This window comes from Nerophis ophidion, unplaced genomic scaffold, assembly GCF_033978795.1.
Source record: "Nerophis ophidion isolate RoL-2023_Sa unplaced genomic scaffold, RoL_Noph_v1.0 HiC_scaffold_93, whole genome shotgun sequence".
Taxonomy (NCBI): Eukaryota; Metazoa; Chordata; class Actinopteri; order Syngnathiformes; family Syngnathidae; genus Nerophis; species Nerophis ophidion.
In genome coordinates this window covers 192,443-212,425 of record NW_026907015.1, presented here as the reverse complement: position 1 = coordinate 212,425, position 19,983 = coordinate 192,443, and the positions used below count along the sequence as shown (strand labels likewise).

At 38.7% G+C, this 19,983-nt stretch overlaps 1 protein-coding gene and 1 long non-coding RNA gene across 2 annotated transcripts; one reads left to right on the top strand and one right to left on the bottom strand.

Moving 5' to 3' along the window:
- Window positions 1-4,276: 4,276 nt before the first annotated feature.
- LOC133547389 (oocyte zinc finger protein XlCOF8.4-like) lies at window positions 4,277-13,383 on the bottom strand. The gene is made up of 3 exons (XM_061893069.1): window positions 13,264-13,383; window positions 11,410-11,632; window positions 4,277-6,245 (listed from the first exon to the last, which is right to left on the bottom strand). The coding sequence occupies exons 2-3, from the start codon at window positions 11,630-11,632 to the stop codon at window positions 5,323-5,325; spliced, it is 1,146 nt and encodes a 381-aa protein (XP_061749053.1). The 5' UTR covers window positions 13,264-13,383; the 3' UTR covers window positions 4,277-5,322.
- Window positions 13,384-13,567: 184 nt separating this feature from the next.
- On the top strand, window positions 13,568-18,351 carry LOC133547383 (uncharacterized). Its single transcript, XR_009805478.1, has 2 exons — window positions 13,568-13,826; window positions 16,723-18,351. It is a non-coding gene; the product is annotated as an uncharacterized LOC133547383 (long non-coding RNA).
- Window positions 18,352-19,983: the final 1,632 nt, after the last annotated feature.

Here is a 19,983-nt window from a genome sequence, read left to right as displayed (position 1 = left end):
TCCATTTTTTAATGTTTTCTTTATATGACTTACATGTAGTGTCCAGCTTACTTCATCTATATTAACTCCTAAAAATGTGATATTATCCATAATTTGTTTTTTACAATTTTACAACCCCCAAATATGATATATTTAGTTTTATTGAAGTTTAGTGACAGTTTATTGACGTGCAGCCATCTATTTTATGGTCAAGTTCCCTCTGGATAAAATAAGATGAGAGTTAAATCAAGCGGTAATGAAGGTGAAGAATGGAATATTATTATATACATAATTATATATAGATAGTAGTGACAATTAAAGACACTTTCATCCTGTTCATTTGAGCAAAGAAAAAGAGTAAAGTAATATTCCAAACAATAGAAGAATATTAATATCAGCAGTCAATATTCCAACATTGTGAAGCTGAGCTATGGTAAACATATTCAGCTTTAGAAGCTTTATGGGAGTGATGTAATAACTGTTATAAACATGTGAATATTCAAAGTAATAATGTATGATAATACCATAATAAAATGGTACGTTTGGGGATGTGTAATATTGTTTGTATGAACATCCTGAATGTTTTCATGCTAGAATAGATTTAATTAGTAGGGAGTGAAACAAAATGAGGCAGTAATGATAATAATGTTTTGTTTTAAGCCTGTTTATGAATAATTAATTAAATAAAAAATGCCAAATGTAGCTTACATCCTCAGTGAGCTGAACTCCAGCAGTAAAGATGAGATAAATAATGTGGAAAGGTCAGAAGTCAAATGTTTCTTCAGGTAATACATGGAGCCTCTGCTGCCACCCAGCGGCCGTTGGAAAGAATGCATACATTTTGTTTTGACCTCCTTAAAGCTGCTTTTTACTTTCTGTCCTGTTTGTGTCCAAGTCTGTAGTGTGGGCCATAGGACAGAAGGAGGACATTTTGTTTATAGACTGTGGAGGGCAGCAATACACCTAAGAAGTTCTACTAGTCTGCTGGAAATAGAAAGAAGACATACGTAATAAACTGTACAGAACAGGCAAGAAATAAGAGTGAGAAGATCAAAAATAATCGTCAAAGCAGTAGCAAAGTTTTTAAATGTAAAAGAACTATCTTGGGAACAGGTACAAGGTGAACTACAAAGAGGAGACGAAACAGAGTCATGTGACCACAATCCAACGCCATGTTGATTGTTCAGTGGAATGCCAGAAGTCTAATAGCAAACGGACAGGAATTAAAGGGATATGTTGGAGCCAAATTTCCTTATTTGCTTATATTTATATTTTGTTTTCTCTGATTGATTGCTGGCCTCAGTTCATGCTGAGTTTCCCTTTCAGCAGATTGCTCTGCCCACTTCCTCTTGAGAACCAGGAAGTGTTGACAGGGATGGGACTGTTGCTATGGTGCGGTTGCCATGGTAGCCTCCTTTAATTGTGTTCAGCTGGGAACACTGGGGGGTGATTACATGGAGGACAAACAGTTTTGGAGCGTGTGGTGTGGTGTGTGGTCAGGTCTCGCTGCTGTGACAATGTGCCATTCAAGCCAAGGTCAGCATACATAATGTTCTAGAACCTACTTTTCATTTCATTTTGATAGCTTGGAATAAAGGGATTGTCATATCCAAACACATTTCTACAGTACTGGACATTCAATCATCAAACTGGTCAACACAGTATCAGTATCAGTATCAGTATCAGCCCAAAGGTAAGTGCTGTACAACGAGAATAAAATGCCTCATAGCCGATTACACAAATGTGATCAATTCATCTAGATACTGTCCTGCCACAGTGAATAGGTTTCCCTTTTTAAAAGGGCAAATTCCTCCCAGGGTCTTTTGTCCTAATGACTGTCTGGATAAAGTGAGGAGAATATAATTCAGGAAAACAATTTATTTTACTAATAAACTAGAACCCATTTTTACATCTTCTCAACAACACCCACATTCTTACAAACATATTTAAGAATGGTGGTAACAAATGAATATAAAGTTAGTAAATATGTGAGAGTAAGAAGTAAACAAACGTTCTGTGTAACACAACTAACACTCCTTCTCTTTTGTTGGACAAAGTTCATCCTCGTACTCTGCTCTCGTTCCTTCGCACATTTTGACACAATCACAACACTTTACACTCACACTTGATCCAAACTAAGCGATGTGTTTTGATCACTAATGTTTTTTTCTTAATCCGCGTTGACAGAAAGTAAAAAGCAGTTTTAAGGAGGTCAAAACAAAATGTATGCATTCTTTCCGACGGCCGCTGGGTGGCAGCAGAGGCTCCATGTATCACCTGAAGAAACATTTGACTTCTGACCTTTCCACATTATTTCTCTCATCTTTACTGCTGGAGTTCAGCTCACTGAGGATGTAAGCTACATTTTTGGTATTTTAATTATCTTTAATTATTCATAAACAGGCTTAAAACAAACCATTATCATTACTGCCTCATTTTTTTTTTCCACTCTTAAAACTATTCTAGCATGAAAACATTGAGGATGTTCTTCAAAACAATATTACACATCCCCAAACGTAGCATTTTATTATTGTATTAATATCATACTGTGACGGGCTTCCTGCCGTCCTGGTGTGAGTTGCAGTGCCATCCAACACATGACGCATCATAACAGGTTTGACTCTGATTTATTGCTTCAATCATCATGTCATTCTCTTGCCTTCTTGTCGCCGCACCTTGCAGTGCGCGGGCGTTTCCTGCTTCTGTTCGCGGTGTCCGGGGTTTGCGTCCGTGGCGGGGACTCGTCGTCTCTCAGGTCTGATCGTTCGTTGCTCGTGGTCGGTCTCGTCAGCGGGTTCCTTCTCCTACTTCCCCCTGAATGTTCCTCCTTCCCCCTTTTTATGCTGCAGGAGCAGATGATGTGATTGAGCGCAGCTGTGGTGTACGCACCTTGCGCTGATTGCTGTTGTCCTGCCGCCCTGCGTGCGTCACGCCTCTCCCCTCTGCTGCATGCCCCGCCTCCTGGCCTCCATCTTTGTCAGGACAATCATGTTTCTCAGCCCGCTGTCGGCCCGTCGGCTGCGTCTCTCCACACATACATTATTACACTTAATAATCACATGTTTATAACAGTGCTGACATTTTTTATTTCCCATCCATCCATCCATCCATCCATCATCTTCCACTTATCTGAGGTCGGGTCGGGGGGGCAGCAGCCTAAGCAGGGAAGCCCAGACTTCCCTCTCTCCAGCCACTTCGTCTAACTCTTCCCGGGGGATCCCCAAGCGTTCCCAGGCCAGCCGGGAGACATAATCTTCCCAACGTGTCCTGGGTCTTCCCCGTGGCCTCCTACCAGCTGGACGTGCCCTAAACACCTCCCTAGGGAGGCGTTCGGGTGGCATCCTGACCAGATGCCCGAACCACCTCATCCGGCTCCTCTCCATGTGAAGGAGCAGCGGCTTTACTTTGAGTTCCTCCCGGATGGCAGAGCTTCTCACCCTATCTCTAAGGGAGAGACCCGCCACACGGCGGAGGAAACTCATTTGGGCCGCTTGTACCCGTGATCTTATCTTTTCGGTCATGACCCAAAGCTCATGACCATAGGTGAGGATGGGAACGTAGATCGACCGGTAAATTGAGAGCTTTGCCTTCAGGCTCAGCTCCTTCTTCACCACAACGGATTGATACAACGTCCGCATTACTGAAGACGCCGCACCGATCCGCCTGTCGATCTCACCATCCACTCTTCCCCCACTCTTTTTTTTATTTCCCCTCGGGGATTAATAAAGTATTTCTGTTTCTGAAAATTACATCACTCTCATAAAGCCTTTAAAAATAAATATGTTTTTTACCATAGGTCAGCGTCACAATGTTGGAATATTGACTGCTGATATTAATATTCTTCTATTTTTGGAATATTACACTTTACTCTTTTTTTTGCTTAAATCAACAGGATGAAAGTGTCTTTAATTGTCACTACTGAGTGTAACTATACATTCTTCGCCTTCATTACTGCTTGATTTATCTCTCATCTCATTTTATCCAGTGAGAACTTTATCAAAAAATGTTGTCTGCACATCAATAAACTGTCACTAAACTTCAATAAAACTAAATATATCATATTTGGAGATTGTAAAAATGTAAAACACAAATTATTATGGATAATATTGAAATAAAAATAATAAAGGTAGTCACATTTTTAGGAGTTAATATAGATGATGAAGTAAGCTGGACACTACTTGTAAATCATACAAAAAAAAGTAAAAAAAACAATTGAGTGCAGTACTGAATAGAATAAAATACATACAAATATTAACTAGAATTATTGTAGCCAACTTCAGTTGAAACATACATTGTTTATTGCATAAAAGTCTGGGGACATACATATAAAACAATCACACATCAATCATCATATTACACAAAAAGTAATAAAGACAACTAATAGAATGGATTCTAGAGACCCAACAAATGATTCATAAAGTCACACATTTTAAAAGTAAATGATCTTGTATAAAAGACAACTGTTCAAATGATGTATAAAGTAAATAATTATATGCTTCCAGAAGTGGTCCAGAAGATGTTTCAGATGTGAACCAGTAAATATGAACTAAGAGGGATTTATGTGTACTCAAAAGCAAAGGTATGAACACATGTAAAACAAATATGTACATCATATAAAGGAGTTCATCTATGGAATCATCTACAATTAGAAAATAAAATATGTAACACTTCATTGTTCAAAAAAACTTATATAAAACACTATTATGAATAAGTATAAAACTGAATTATAAATATCTACACTTAAAATGTTTATTGTATGTAAAATATTTTATGTAGTTTATTTTCACCCTTTCAGTCAAATTGTTGTTTATTTTAAAATACACAAATGTGTATATTAACTCATGTACTTGACTGAAATAAAAGCACTAATCTGAAGTGTCTAATCTATAAATGTTAGAATCATATTAACAGGATTGTGTTACACAAACAACAATGATGTCACACATGTTATATGTGCTGATGTTGTTAGAAAGTCAAAATGAAAGTCTGGACAGTTTATTTCAAATCCTGCAGTTTCATTTGCTGCTGCTGTTCTCACCAGCACACTTGTGTTTCTTACACTGCTACTTAGAAGACAATCTTTCACCACACACACTGCAACTCAACACTTTCTCTCCTGCGTGTCTTCTCATATGCACTGTAAGAGTGTTTAGGTGACCAAAGCTTTTGTTGCAGATTGAACAGGAGTATGGTTTTTCACCTGATTGCATTCTCATGTATAATTTTAATTGCTGTCTTTCTATTCAAACTTTTACCACATACTGAACATATAAAAGGTTTTTCACCAATATGTGTTCTCATATTTACTTTTAAACTTTGTATTATGACAAAACTTTTACCACATTATGAGCAGGAAAAAGTTTTTTCTCCAGTGTGTATTGTCATGTGTTTTTTTAAATGGTCCCTTTGAGTAAAAACCTTACCACAGATTGAACATGAAAAAGGTTTTTCTCCAGTGTGTGTTCTCATATGTACTTTTAAACTTTGATTTATTACAAAACTTTTACCACATTCTGAGCATGAAAAAGGTTTTTCTCCAGTGTGTATTCTTATGTGTATTTTCAAATAGTTCCTATGAGTAAAATCTTTACCGCAGATTGAACAGGAAAAAGGTTTTTTTCCAGTGTGTATTCTCATGTGTGTTTTCAAATGGTGCTTTTGAGTAAAATCTTTACCGCAGATTGAACATAAAAAAGGTTTTTCTCCAGTGTGTGTTCTCATGTGTACTTTCAGCATGTGTTTTAGTCTAAAATCTCTCCCACATTCTGAGCAGGAAAAAGGTTTCTCTCCGGTGTGTGTACTCATGTGCCTTTTCAGATTACTATGGTCTTTAAAAGTTTTGTGACAGAGAGAACAAGTGAAGTGAGTGTTGTCAGTGTGACATGTCTTATCATCTTTAGAGTCTTCATCATCAGTGTCAGGAGAGTGTGACGTTGTGTCCTCACTATCTGATAGTGGAGCTAAGAGCTTGTCTGCTTGTGATCCTCCACAGTGGTCTCCATCACATTCTGCTAAACTGCTGCTTGGAGGCTCTGCCTCTCTCTTCTCCTCACGTTCACCTTTGACCTCATCACCTTGACTCTTCACACTGATGAGGTGTCTCTTGTCTTCCTCTATAAAGTGGGGGGACAGACGCTGTTTTTCTTCATCTTCAAAGTGAGGGGGCTGTGGCTCCTCTTCTTTCACGTGGAGGTACTGTGACCTCCTCTGCTCCATACTGGAGGACCCCTCCTGCTGCTCAGGTGGACGATATTTTTCACAGACGTCTGCAGGACACAAGAAGACAAACACATGCTGGGATGGAAATAGATAAGATTTCACCAATTCAGATTTAATTTTCGATTCTGCTTTAACTTTGACTAGTTGAGAAGTAACATGAGCCTACAAAGCCAACAGTGAGGTCTTAAAAGGCACAGATTTTAGGGGTCATCCATGGGGGGCCAGAGGGCCCTAAGGACAATATTCTGGTATGAAAATATCTATAAAATAAAAATATTTTTGGCAAGAAATTAACAAAATACTACACGTTATTTTGTGGCAATTACAAAAGAATATCCAGTATAATTCTCAGGGCATTCAATCAATCACAACAGGACTGTTAAACTGAACATATTATACATAAATATACAGTATATAAAAAAATAAAAAAAGGTATATATATGTGTATATATATATATATATATATATATATATATATATATATATATATTAGGGCTGAGAATCTTTGAGTGTCCCACGATTCGATTCAATATCGATTCTTAGGGTCGCGCTTCGATTATTAATCGATTTTTTCGATTCAACGCGATTCTCGATTCAAAAACGTTTTTTTTCCGATTCAAAATGATTCTGTATTCATTCAATACATAGAATTTCAGCTGAAATTATAACTAATAATGATGCTGTTGTTGATAATATTCATTTTTGTTTCACTACTTTTGGTTTGTTCTGTGTTGTGTTTGTGTCTCCTCTCAATTAATCTGTTTATTGCAGTTCTGAGTGTTGCTGGGTGAGGTTTGGTTTTGGAATTGGATTGCATTGTTATGGTATTGCTGTGTATTGTTTTGTTGCATTGATTAAAAGAAACAAAACATTGATTTTTTAAAAATGAGAATCGATTCTGAATCGCACAACGTGAGCATCACAATTCAAATTCGAATTGATTTTTCCCACACCCCTAATATATATACATACATACATACATATATATATATATATATATATATATATGTATATATATATATATATATATATATATATATATATATATATATATGTAATACATATATATATATATATATATATATATGTGTATATATATGTATGTATATATGTGTAAATATACATATATATATATATATATTTACACATATATATATTTACACATACACACATATATATATATATATATATATATATGTATTACATATACATATATATACATATATATATATATACCCAATTGTAACTAAGATAGGCTCCAGCACCCTGCGACTACGAAAGGGATAAGCGGTAGAAAATGGATGGATGGATATATATACATATACACATGCATATATAGAGTCGCAATCAAAAGTTTCCATACACCTGTAAAAAACATAATGTCATGGCTGTCTTGAGTTTCCAATCATTTCTACAACTCTTATTTATTTGTGATGTAGTGATTGGAGCACATACTTGTTGCTCACTAAAAACATTCATGAAGTTTGCTTCTTTTATGAATTTATTATGAGTCTACTGTACATGTGAGCAAATGTGCTGGGTCAAAAGTGTACATACAGCAATGTTAATATTTGCTTACATGTCCCTTGGCAAGTTTCACTGCAATAAAGCACTTTTGGTTGCCATCCACAAGCTTCTGCTTGAATTTTTGACCACTCTTGACAAAATTGGTGCAAGTCAACTAAATGTGTTGGTTTTCAGACATAGACTTGCTTCTTCAGCATTGTCCACACATTTAAGTCAGGACTTTGGGAAGAAAATTCTAAAACCTAAATTCGAGCCTGATTTAGCCATTCCTTTACCACTTTTGAGGTGTGTTTGGGGTCATTGTCCTGTTGGAACACCCAACTGCACCCAAGACCCAACCTCCAGGCTGATGATTTTAGCTTGTCCTGAAGAATGTGGAGGTAATCCTTCTTTTTCATTATCTCATTTAAAGCAGCAGTTCCATTGGAAGCAAAACAGACCCAGAGCATAATACTACCACCACCATGCTTGACGGTAGGGATGATGTTCCTAGGATTAAAGGCCTCACCTTTTGTCCTCCAAACATATTGCTGGGTTTTGTGGCCAAACAGCTTCATTTTTGTTTCATCTGACTACAGAACTTTCCTCCAGAAGGTCTTATCTTTGTCCTTGTGATGTCAGATGAAACAAAAATGGAGCTGTTTGGCCACAATACTGTTTGTTAGAAAGTTCCACAACTGTTCACGTTATCCCACGCTTCATGCGTCGAAGTCACGTTGTGACATTGGAGGTTTATAAGCAGACGAGCATGCTCGGCGGCACACAATCATGGAGTACTTACAAGCAGACACAGTGTGGAGACAGAAAAGGGAGAATTGACGCATTTTGGTGTAAAAAGTAAAGATAAAGGTGAAGTTATAACACTGAAACTCCCTCAGGAAGAGGTGCTTTAAGACATGCTAGCTAGCTAGCGGCTAACGTCCATCCACCTTCGGCAGTATCTAGTCGATACTACTATGATTACGTCGATATTTTTTGGCATCACAACATTTTCTTTCGTTTTTTTAAAATGTATATTATGTTTATAAACTCAGGAAATATGTCCCTGAACACATGAGGACTTTGCAGATGACCAATGTATGATCCTGTAACTACTTGGTATCAGATTGATACCCACATTTGTGGTATCATCCACATAGTAATGTAAAGCATCCAACAACAGAAGAATAAGTGATTATTACATTTTAACAGAAGTGTAGACAGAAAATGTTAAAGGGGAACATTATCAGCAGACCTATGTAAGCCTCAATACATACCTTGATGGTGCAGAAAAAAGACCATATATTTTTTTAACCGATTTCCAAACTCTAAATGAGTGAATTTGGCGATTTAAACGCCTTTCAATTGATAGCCTGTCGAGCGATGACCTTTCACCCGTGACGTCACAACATGAAGCGATCCGCCATTTTCTCAATCTTATTACACGCACCAAGTCAAATCAACTCTGTTATTTTTCTGATATCCACACAAGAATGTGTGGATATCCTGCGACACTCAAAGCAGATGCATTTCCAACGATAAAGTCAACAAAATCTGCAAAATTGTTAAATAGACAACTACTGAATCTGCCCGAGTGCGAGCTATTCAGGGAGGACGGCAGTCTCTTCCCGCAGACCAGCGAGGTAAAGCCCCTGGATATGATTTATGCCACTTCTTTTTCTGTCTCATTTTGTCCACCAAACTTATAAGGTTGTGCTTGAATGCACAAAGGTGAGTTTTGTTGATGTTATTGACTTATGTGCTAATCAGACATATTTGGTCACAGCATGACTGCAAGCTAATCGATGCTAACATGCTCCTTAGGCTAGCTGTATGTACATATTGCATCATTATGCCTCATTTGTAGCTACATTTGCATCCAGCCTTTCCCTCCACCCACATTTAATGCCAAACAAACACTTACCAAACGTTGGTTAGAAGGCGATCGTCAAATTCGTCCTCGTTGCTGCTGTCTGTCATGATATGGCTCAATAGCTTCAGTTTCTTCTTCAATTTCGTTTTCACTATCTGCCTCCACACTTCAACCATCCATTTCAATACATGCGTAATCTGTTGAATCGCTCACGGCGCTGAAATCCGAGTCTGAATCCTAGCTAATATCGCTATACCTTTCTGTGCTATCCTCCATGTTTGTTTCTGTGTGATCACGCTGTGACGTCACAGGATAATGGACGGGGGGATATAACGACGGTTAAAATCAGGAACTTTGAAGCTGTTTTTCGGGATATGGCGTGATGGGTACAATTTTGAGAAAAACTTCAAAAAATAAAATAAGCCACTGGGAACTGATTTTTATTGGTTTTAACCCTTCAGAAATTGTGATAATGTTCCCCTTTAAAAGAGAAAATAAGCAGATACTAACAGTAAATGAACAAGTAGATTAATAGTTCATTTTCTACCACTTGTCCTTAATAATGTTGACAAAATAATAGGTGTATAAATGACACAATATGTTACTGCTTCCATCCATCCATCCATCCATCCATCATCTTCCGCTTATCCGAGGTCGGGTCGCGGGGGCAACAGCCTAAGCAGGGAAACCCAGACTTCCCTCTCCCCAGCCACTTCGTCTAGCTCTTCCCGGGGGATCCCGAGGCGTTCCCAGGCCAGCCGGGAGACATAGTCTTCCCAACGTGTCCTGGGTCTTCCCCGTGGCCTCCTACCGGTTGGACGTGCCCTAAACACCTCCCTAGGGAGGCCTTCGGGTGGCATCCTGACCAGATGCCCGAACCACCTCATCTGACTCCTCATGTTACTGCTTATGTCAGCTAAATAATTAGGAGTATTTGTTTGTTTACTTACTAGTAAAAGACAAGTTGTCTAATATGTTCACTATTTTAATTAAGGACTTAACTGCAATAATAAACATATGTTTAATGTATCTTAAGTTATTTTGTTAAAATAAAACCAATAATGCCATTTTTGTGGTCCCCTTTATTGAGAAAAGTACCAAAATAATTTTAGTACCGGTACCAAAGTATTGGCATGGTTCCAACACTCCCACCTATATTTGAATATTGTCTAATGGAAATGACTGCTGTCTGATAATCACATGAATAACCAGTGTTGGCATTAATACACTTTTTATGTCTTTATACGCATTGAAATCAAAAAGAACGTGCATTTCCTTAAGTCCGCGGGTGCCTGGGATGCAGAGTTTTTGGTTTTATAACCGACCTGCCTTCTCTGGGTCAAAACTCCAGTTTGCTTGATTTTTTTTATAGATTATTGCTTTCTGCCGATGTTTTGTGTATTGTGACGGTGCGTTCTTATCCCGCCATCACTTGAGGACCGCCACGTCAGCGGAAGCAAGCGCGCTGTCGGTTGGTAGAGTGGCCGTGCCAGGAACTTGAGGGTTCCAGGTTCGATTCCCGCTTCCACCATCCTAGTCACTGCCGTTGTGTCTTTGGGCAAGACACTTTACCCACCTGCTCCCAGTGCCACCCACACTGGTTTAAATGTAACTTAGATATTGGTTTTACGATGTAAAAGCGCTTTGAGTCACTAGAGAAAAGTGCTATATAAATATAATTCACTTCACTTATTCACACGATTGATGAGCATTCATTTTTAAATGGTGGTGTTAAAAAGCAAGTATATCTCCATCTTTAGTGATAAATGTGTCCCCCGGATGAACATGTGTCACAAACATTGTATTAGATGATATGTGGATGTTGTGCTTACTTGGACTGTGATGAAGCTGTGAGGACTCAGGTGGTTTGTCTTCATGCTCTTCAGTCTTCACAGAGACAACAGTCAGTGGAAACTTGCTGACATCAGCCTCCTCCTGCCCTACAGGACACTCTCCCTCCTGACTCATCCACACTTCCTCCTCTTCCTCTTTAATGTGGGGGGGCTGTGGATCCTCCTGCTGCTGAAGGGGACGTTCTTCTTGACGAGCGTTCATCTGTTGGACGTCCGCAAGACAACACAAACAAACTTCAGCTCAGATGTGTCAAATATTTTTTAATCTATCAAATATAATATTTTCCAAGTGGACTGACACCACTTTGTGGTGATGTTCTTCTACACGTGGAATAATCATCAGTTATTGATTATTATGAATTGTGTCATTGATCCTGTTTTCTGCATTTACATTAATTATTGATAAAAAGTAACAACTTAAAGAAAACCTCCTGCTGGGATTTTAATACCGTCATGACTGCATGAAGTCAGTCTGCACGTATAAAAGTGTCATTGTGCTGCAGCATCAAGTGACGCCAACTGGCTCCTCCCACTACCAACCTACCAGCCAACCTTGACGTGCACCTCCAAAATAGTCCCACCTCACGTCAACGGTGACCAGGACTACAGAGCTGTGGTCCGTTGGCTTTACTTTTACGCGCAATATCCTCTCCTTGTTCTCCATTACCTCCCTGCTTGGCACTCAGCATCAAGGGTTGGAATTGGGGGTTAAATCACCATAAATGATTCCCGGGCGCAGCACTGCTGCTGCCCACTGCTCCCCTCACCTCCCAAGGGATGATCAAGGGGATGGGTCAAATGCAGAGGACACATTTCACCACACCTAGTGTGTGTGTGACAATCATTGCTACTTTAACTTTCTTCTGCGAAAGCAACATTTTTAACCCAACAGAAAACAAACAGAAGTGCAGTGAAGCACGTGGAACAAGTGCCAGTGAGTATATATATAAATATATACATATATGTATATATATATATATATATATATATATATATATATATATATATATATATACAAATTCATAAATGTAAACAAATATTTAGAATATTTGGGTACCTCATGTTTCGACTACATACAAAATATTGATGCAAATTCATTTTGTGTGCAGTATATTAAAGCTATTTTTAATATTTAACATTTATTTAATTAAATATTTATTTTAGTCCGACTGAATAAGCATTACTCGCTTACAATTGTGCAAATAGTGTATTCATAATAACAAACATCAGTCGATTTAATTTCCATGATATGTCCACCCAATGCAGCTGAGATAGGCTCCAACACCCCCTGTCCCCCCCCGCAACACCAAATAGGGACAAGTGGTAGAAAATGGATGGATGGATGTTATCAAGGTAATAGAAGTGCGTGCAAACATCATTTGTATTTCTAGCTAATAAAGTTGACACCAACATAAAGCAGACCACTGCAATAATACATTATATTACACTGTCATTACAATAACAATAATATTTTTTTTCATCCTGTAAAGCATCTTTGAGTACACTGAAAAGTGCTATACCAAATAAAATGTATTATTATTATTATTATTATACCATGTGACTTATTCCAGACTTAAATTACAAGACGTTTGTTTCTTTCTAGTAACAAATATTTAATGATGTTAAGCGTGACTGTAATATACAACAAAAAAAAGTTAAAGTATTAAATAAGTCAATATAATTCTCATAGAGAACATATAAAATACACTCCTCAAAAAAAAACGCTCGCATTTGCTACAAAGGCCTGCTAGCGGGCTAACGCTAGCACGTTAGCTTCGAACAACATATGAGGTAAATAAGATAAATAATATGAAAATATATCATGTATATTACCTCATAAGCCGCGTGTACAAGAGAGGAGTGGAATATATTCTTCCTATTGTTACACCAGCAACTCTTTTTTGTCTTCTGTGGCCGGGCGAAGGAAGTGTGCACCACTCACTATTGTCCCAGTGAAACACGTGTTTGAAGGAAGTGTGTACCACTCACTATTGTCCCAGTGAAACACGTGTTTGAAGGAAGTGTGCACCACTCACTATTGTCCCAGTGAAACACATGTTTGAAGGAAATGTGCACCACTCACTATTGTCCCAGTGAAACACGTGTTTGGCCAACATTTATTCCGCGGTTGAGAACACCTCGATGACGTCACACAGGAGGAAAAACAAAACAAGATGGCGTCTGGCGGAGATTACGTTGTTTTGGTTATTATGGTTTCTAGGTCTTAATTACAACGTACATGTGCACATGTGTGTCGTTTAACGCAGTAAACGTCGTTATTAATTGTTTGTATGCGGATACATTAGTCTGAGTGCACTTTGACGTGGTTAGCTTAGCTTGTTAGCTGCTAACAAAGAGAGGCGGAAGTGATCGACACATCAAAGCAGAGATCCAATGTAAGTGTAAAGTGTTTTTATTGTGTGAACATGTCTACATTACAAATGATGTGAGTGTTGCTGAATCAGCGACTAACTGCTGCCGTTGAAGAAATATTTGTGATGTTAGAAAAAAAAAAAACTACAGCAGAGTACAAGGAGGAACTTTGTCCAACAAAAGAGGAGAAGGAGCAACAACATCAACTACTGGACGCTGTTTTCAAGAAACATCAAGTTGTGTTACACATCCATTCTTCCATCCATCTTCTTCTGGTTATCTGAGGTCGGTTCGCGGGGGCAGCAGCCTAAGCAAGGAAACACCAGTCTTTCCTTTCCCCAGCCACTTCATCCAGCTCTTCCCGGGGGATACCGAAGCGTTCCCAGGGCAACCGGCAGACATAGTCTACCCAACGTGTCCTGGGTCTTCCCGTGGCCTCCTGTCGGTCGGACATGCCCGAAACACCTCCCTAGTGAGGCGTTCGGGTGGCATCCTGACCAAATGCCCAAACCACCTCATCTGGCTCCTCTCCATGTGGAGGAGCAGCGGCTTTACTTTGAGCTCCTCCCGGATGGCAGAGCTTCTCAGCCTATCTCTAAGGGAGAACTCCGCCACCCGGCAGAGGAAACTCATTTCAGCTTCTTGTACCCGTGATCTTATCCTTTCGGTCATAACCCAAAGCTCATGACCATAGGTGAGGATGGGAACGTAGATCGACCGGTAAACTGAGAGCTTTGCCTTCCAGCTCAGCTCCTTCTTCACCACAACGGATCGATACAGCGTCCACATTACTGAAGACGCCGCACCGATCCGCCTGTCGATCTCACGATCCACTCTTCCCTCGCTTGTGAATAAGACTCCAAGGTACTTGAACTCCTCCACTTGGAGGCAGGGTCTCCTCCCCAACCCGGAGATGGCACTCCAACCTTTTCTGTATGAGAACCTTGGACTCGGACTTGGAGGTGCTGATTCTCATTCCAGTCGCTTCACTCTCGGCTGCAAACCGATCCAGTTAGTGCTAAATTTGCTAGCCAGATGAAGAGACTTAATCCTGCAGCCACCAAACCGGATCCCCTCAACTCCTTGACTCCGCCTAGAAATTCTGTCTATAAAAGTTTTGAACAGAATCGGCGCTTTGGCGGAGTCCAACCCTTACTGGAAAAGTGGACCAAGCTCTGACACTGATCATACAGGGAGCGGACCGCCACAATCAGACAGTCCGATACCCCATACTCTCTGAGCACTCCCCACAGGACTTCCCGAGGGACACGGTTGAATGCCTTCTCCAAGTCCACAAAACACATGTAGACTGGTTGGGCAAACTCCCATGCACCCTCAAGAACCCTGCCCAGAGTATAGACCTGGTCCACAGTTCCACGGCCAGGATGAAAACCACACTGTTCCTCCTGAATCTGAGGTTCGACTATGCGGCATAAACTCCACTCCAGTACTTCTGAATGGACCTTCCCGGGAAGGCTGAGGATGCTTCTACATATTGACACAAATATATAAAAAACACTTACCTTATGACGGATGTTTTTGCAATTGTTTTATTTGATCTTTCCCAACACCTGGTGGCCACAATAATTCATGAAGTCAAGTTCATGGCGCAGAATGTTGGCTAACGCAGACTTGTTTGTTACTGGATACTTTCTGTCAGACTTCTGTTTTGGAGACTGAGTGTCCGTATTAAGCAACTATAATTATTTGATATGCTTAAAAGTGCTGTTTTAGCTTAGCTGTTGTGTAGCTGCTCGCTCCTTGTAGCTTACAGCAGGTGTGTCCAAAGTGCAGCCCATAACTATGTTTTTAATTGACAACGGGGAGTTTTGAAAATGTGGTATTTGCGTGTCGGTCCAATCAGCAGCAGTTACGCCCTATTTCATCATTGGACCTAAGTCTTTGGCTTGGTAGGCGGGTACGAGGCTACCAAGCCAGGTGGTACGAGCACGAGCACAGAGGAGCCTTTGTAGTGGTGTCGCAGCTCGGTGGTCGTGCCGTCAGGTAACACCAGGAAGGTTCCTTCTGTGCGATATTGACTGGTGCTTTTTTTCTCCCTGGACTCTGACTTCATATCTGGTGTTGTCCTTCAGACCTCGGCCAAGAAGCCACGTAAACAGTGTGAAGAATGTGGGCGATAAGAGTGTGTGTGGGTGGGCATGAACTTGCACCCACTTTCAACTGGAACTCAGCACATATGATTAGTTGCACGGCCTATTCTTATCTATATTAAACATTTCTTAATCACTTCATCCTTCATTATATTAATTATATCCCAACTTTAGCTACCTGCTCCCAGTGCCACCCACATTGGTTTAAATGTAACTTAGATATTGGGTTTCACTATATAAAGCGCTTTGAATCACTAGAGAAAAGCGCTACATAAATATAATTCACTTCACTTCACATGATATCTTGTTTTTCTAATTTCAAGGGGAACTGCAGTTTTTGGAATCATTCACAGTCCCTATGTAAGTTAAAGTTAAGTTCCCAACGGTAGTCACGCACTAGGTGTGGTGAAATGATCCTCTGCATTTGACCCATCCCCAAGTTCACCCCCTGGGAGGTGAGGGCAGCGGAGGCCGCACTCGGGAATCATTTGGTGATTCAACCACCAACCTTTGATGCTGAGTGCCAAGCAAGGAGGCAATGGGTCTGTTTTAAAATGGTTCTATCAGTAACTCTATATGAAGTAATACATCGCAAAATCCTTTTTAAACCATATTGTCCATCCATAGTAAAAACTCCTGTCGTCCTGGTTTTTGTTTCTTTTCCTGTGACAAATATTGTAAAGAGCAGCGTGTTTGTGCGTCACTGAGATTTCAAGACAGTTCATACGATAACTTGTTTTTCCTAAGTGCATGTAAAAGTAGTGAATGCATTATGTGACTGAGCAGAGATGCTGTGTTTGTCTTGCAGATGTCTGTGAAGAACATCTTCACCCTTAGCAACAGAAGTGGAGCTTCAGGATGCGGACGGAGGAGCCACAGCCCTCCCACATTAAGATGGAAGAGGAATACACACTGATTCCCCATTTTAAAAAGGAAGAGGAGGACCCACTGACACCCCTTTTTAAAGAGAAATCAGTGGACCCACTGAGTCCTCACATTAAAGAGGAAGAGGAGGAACACCGCATCAGTCAAGAATGTTTGGAGGAGTTCCATGTGATTGTGAAGAGTGAAGATGATGAGGTGAAAGGTGAAAGTGAGGAGAGGGGAGGGGGGGAGCCTCCAAGCAGCAGCTCAACACAACACATGACAACAGAAGCTGATGGAGACCACTGTGGAGGATCACAAGCAGACAAGCTCTTAGCTCCACTATCAGATAGTGAGGACACAACGTCACACTCTCCTGACACTGATGATGAAGACTCTAAAGATGATAAGACATGTCACACTGACAACACTCACTTCACATCTTCTCTCTGTCACAAAACTTTTAAATATCCTAGTTATTTGAAAAGACACATGAGAGCACACACTGGAGAAAAAGCCTTTTCATGCTCAATCTGTGGTAAAGGTTTTACTCGAGGGCACTCTTTGAAAAGACACATGAGAACACACACTGGAGAAAAACCTTTTTCCTGCTCAGAATGTGGTAAATATTTTACTCTAAGGATCAATTTGAAAGTACACATGAGAATACACACTGGAGAAAAACCTTTTTCCTGCTCAGAATGTGGTAAAAGTTTCATAACAAATCATACCTTAAAAGAACACTTGGGAACACACAATGGAGAAAGACCTTTTTTATGTTCAATCTGTGGTAAATATTTTACTTGAAGGCACTATTTAAAAACACACATGAGTACACACACTGGAGAAAAACCTTACACATGTTCAGTATGTTGTAAAAGTTTTATACAAACTACGTATTTGAAAAGACACATGAGAAGACACCCAGGAGAGAAAGTGTTGAGTTGCAGAGTGTGTGGTGAAAGATTGTCTTCTAAGTACCAGTGTAAGAAACACAAGTGTGCTGGTGAGAACAGCAGCAGCAAATGAAACTGCAGGATTTGAAATAAACTGTCAAAACTTTAACTTTGACCTTCTAACAACACCAGCACATAGATGCTAACATTAATAGATTTGATATATCAGTTAATTGCTATTTTCAGTCAAGTACATGTTTAATATACAACATGGTGTACTTTTATTTAAAAATGAACACAACACTTTGACTGCAAAGGTGAGAATAAACAGGACAAATCCTGTTAGAAATACTCGTGTATAGATATATTCAGAAATCATTTTTAATTATTAATGATGTTATAGATGAACTCCTTTATATGATGTACATATTTGTTTTACATGTGTTCATACCTTTGCTTTTGAGTACACATAAATCCCTCTTAGTTCATATTTACTGGTTCACATCTGAAACATCTTCTGGACCACTTCTGGAAGCATATTATTATTTACTTTATACATCATTTGAGCAGTTGTCTTTTATACAAGATCATTTACTTTTAAAATGTGTGACTTTATGAATAATTTGTTGGGTCTCAATAATCCATTGTTTTAATTAATTTGTATTACTCTCTTTTGTAATATGAATATTGTTTTATATGTATGTTCCCTTCATGCAATAAGTAGATTTGAGAAAATGGCAACAAATGTTGAAGGTTATGAAGGATAATTTAGTTTTTGATAAGGTAGATTTCTTATTAAAAAACTACACATGACCATTGTTTTTTAAAGTATTTTTCCCCCCCTTTTTTAAAATCTGTTAACCATGATCAATTTTAGAAAGCATGGGAAAGTTAGGAATGTTAGGTAAAAGTCAATAATGTACATCATCACACAGAGCTCTATTGTACATCCATCCATTTTTTTCCTACCACTTGTCCCTTTCATTTCGTATGTATAGCCTTTAATCACAAACTTGTACGCCAAAGGGTGTTGCGTTTTGGAGAAACTCCTTCTGTCAGAGTGCTGTTCAACACAGTAAAGAGGAACCCAAGGATGTGCAGGACGCTGAGTAAAACACTTCTTTTTCTGCGGAAATCTACTCACAAAAACAATCCAAACAGGAGGTAACAAAAAGCGACAGTGCGAAAAAAAGAAGACAAAATGTGCATCGTGGAAAAAAGAACAAAAGCTACTTGTATACACAAATAAACTTAACTTGGTTTGGAGTTACAAGACGTGCACACTACAAAACAACACCAAGATGGATGGCACCGGGAATGGCCAAGGTGGCAAAATACTCAAAGCATGGAATCAACTGGCGTGGAGCGGATTCACCGAGTGCCATCCAGCTGTCAAGGTGCTGCTTAAGCACCAGGGTCGATTGGAAGCAGCTGTGCACATCCCACAACTCCGCCCACAAGGGCAACACAGGAACTCTGGAGGGAGGAGAAACGTTAGAACAAGGTCAACTGCACCAAAAGAGGGAAACTGACAATACAAACCACTAGGTGGCAGCAGGCGGGAAAACTTCCCTCAAATTAATTTGGAAAAAAATGGACTGAGCATAAGACATAAATCATCACAAATAAAGTGAAATCATTCAAAAAGTTGACCTTTGTAACTCACTTCGATCCAAAATTATCCAGGATGTTTCTCCAGAATGTTCCACTGGAGAATGCTGTCAAACTGTTTTGTTTACTAGGAAAATGTAAACCAAATATTTTTTTTTTAATTCTGTCATTACACACACGCAGATATATATCTATATATATCTATCTATATATATATATATATATATATATATATATATATATATATATATATATATATATATATATATATATATATTTATGTGGGAATGAGCGGTAGAAATGGGATGGATGGATGTATTTATGTCTGTATATATATATATATATATATATATATATATATATATATATATATACATACATATATATATATACATACATATGTATATATATATATATATATATATATATATACGTATATATATTATACATATATATATAAGTAAAGGAAATTTAAAAAGAACATGAAAACCTCCCACATTCTAAAATACATTATAAAAACGATTAACATCAAAGACAAAAATAATATCATGAGTGTAATATTTCTTTTTTTTTCTTTTTTTTTCTTTCCTTATGCTACTGTTGTTTCAATACATTGTTAAATATTTGAATATTTTTACAGAAATAAGTTTTATGTCTTTGTTTTGAAAATTTGAAATGGAAAAGTTTACTTTTATTTT

What these genes read in the sequence shown, in the direction of transcription:
- LOC133547389 (XM_061893069.1), bottom strand. Translation starts at nt 11,632, where the DNA reads ATGAACGCTCGTCAAGAAGAACGTCCCCTTCAGCAGCAGGAGGATCCA. An exon ending in ACAGCTTCATCACAGTCCAA is followed by an intron (nt 6,246 to 11,409) that starts GTAAGCACAACA and finishes TGTGTCCTGCAG; the next exon opens with ACGTCTGTGAAAAATATCGT.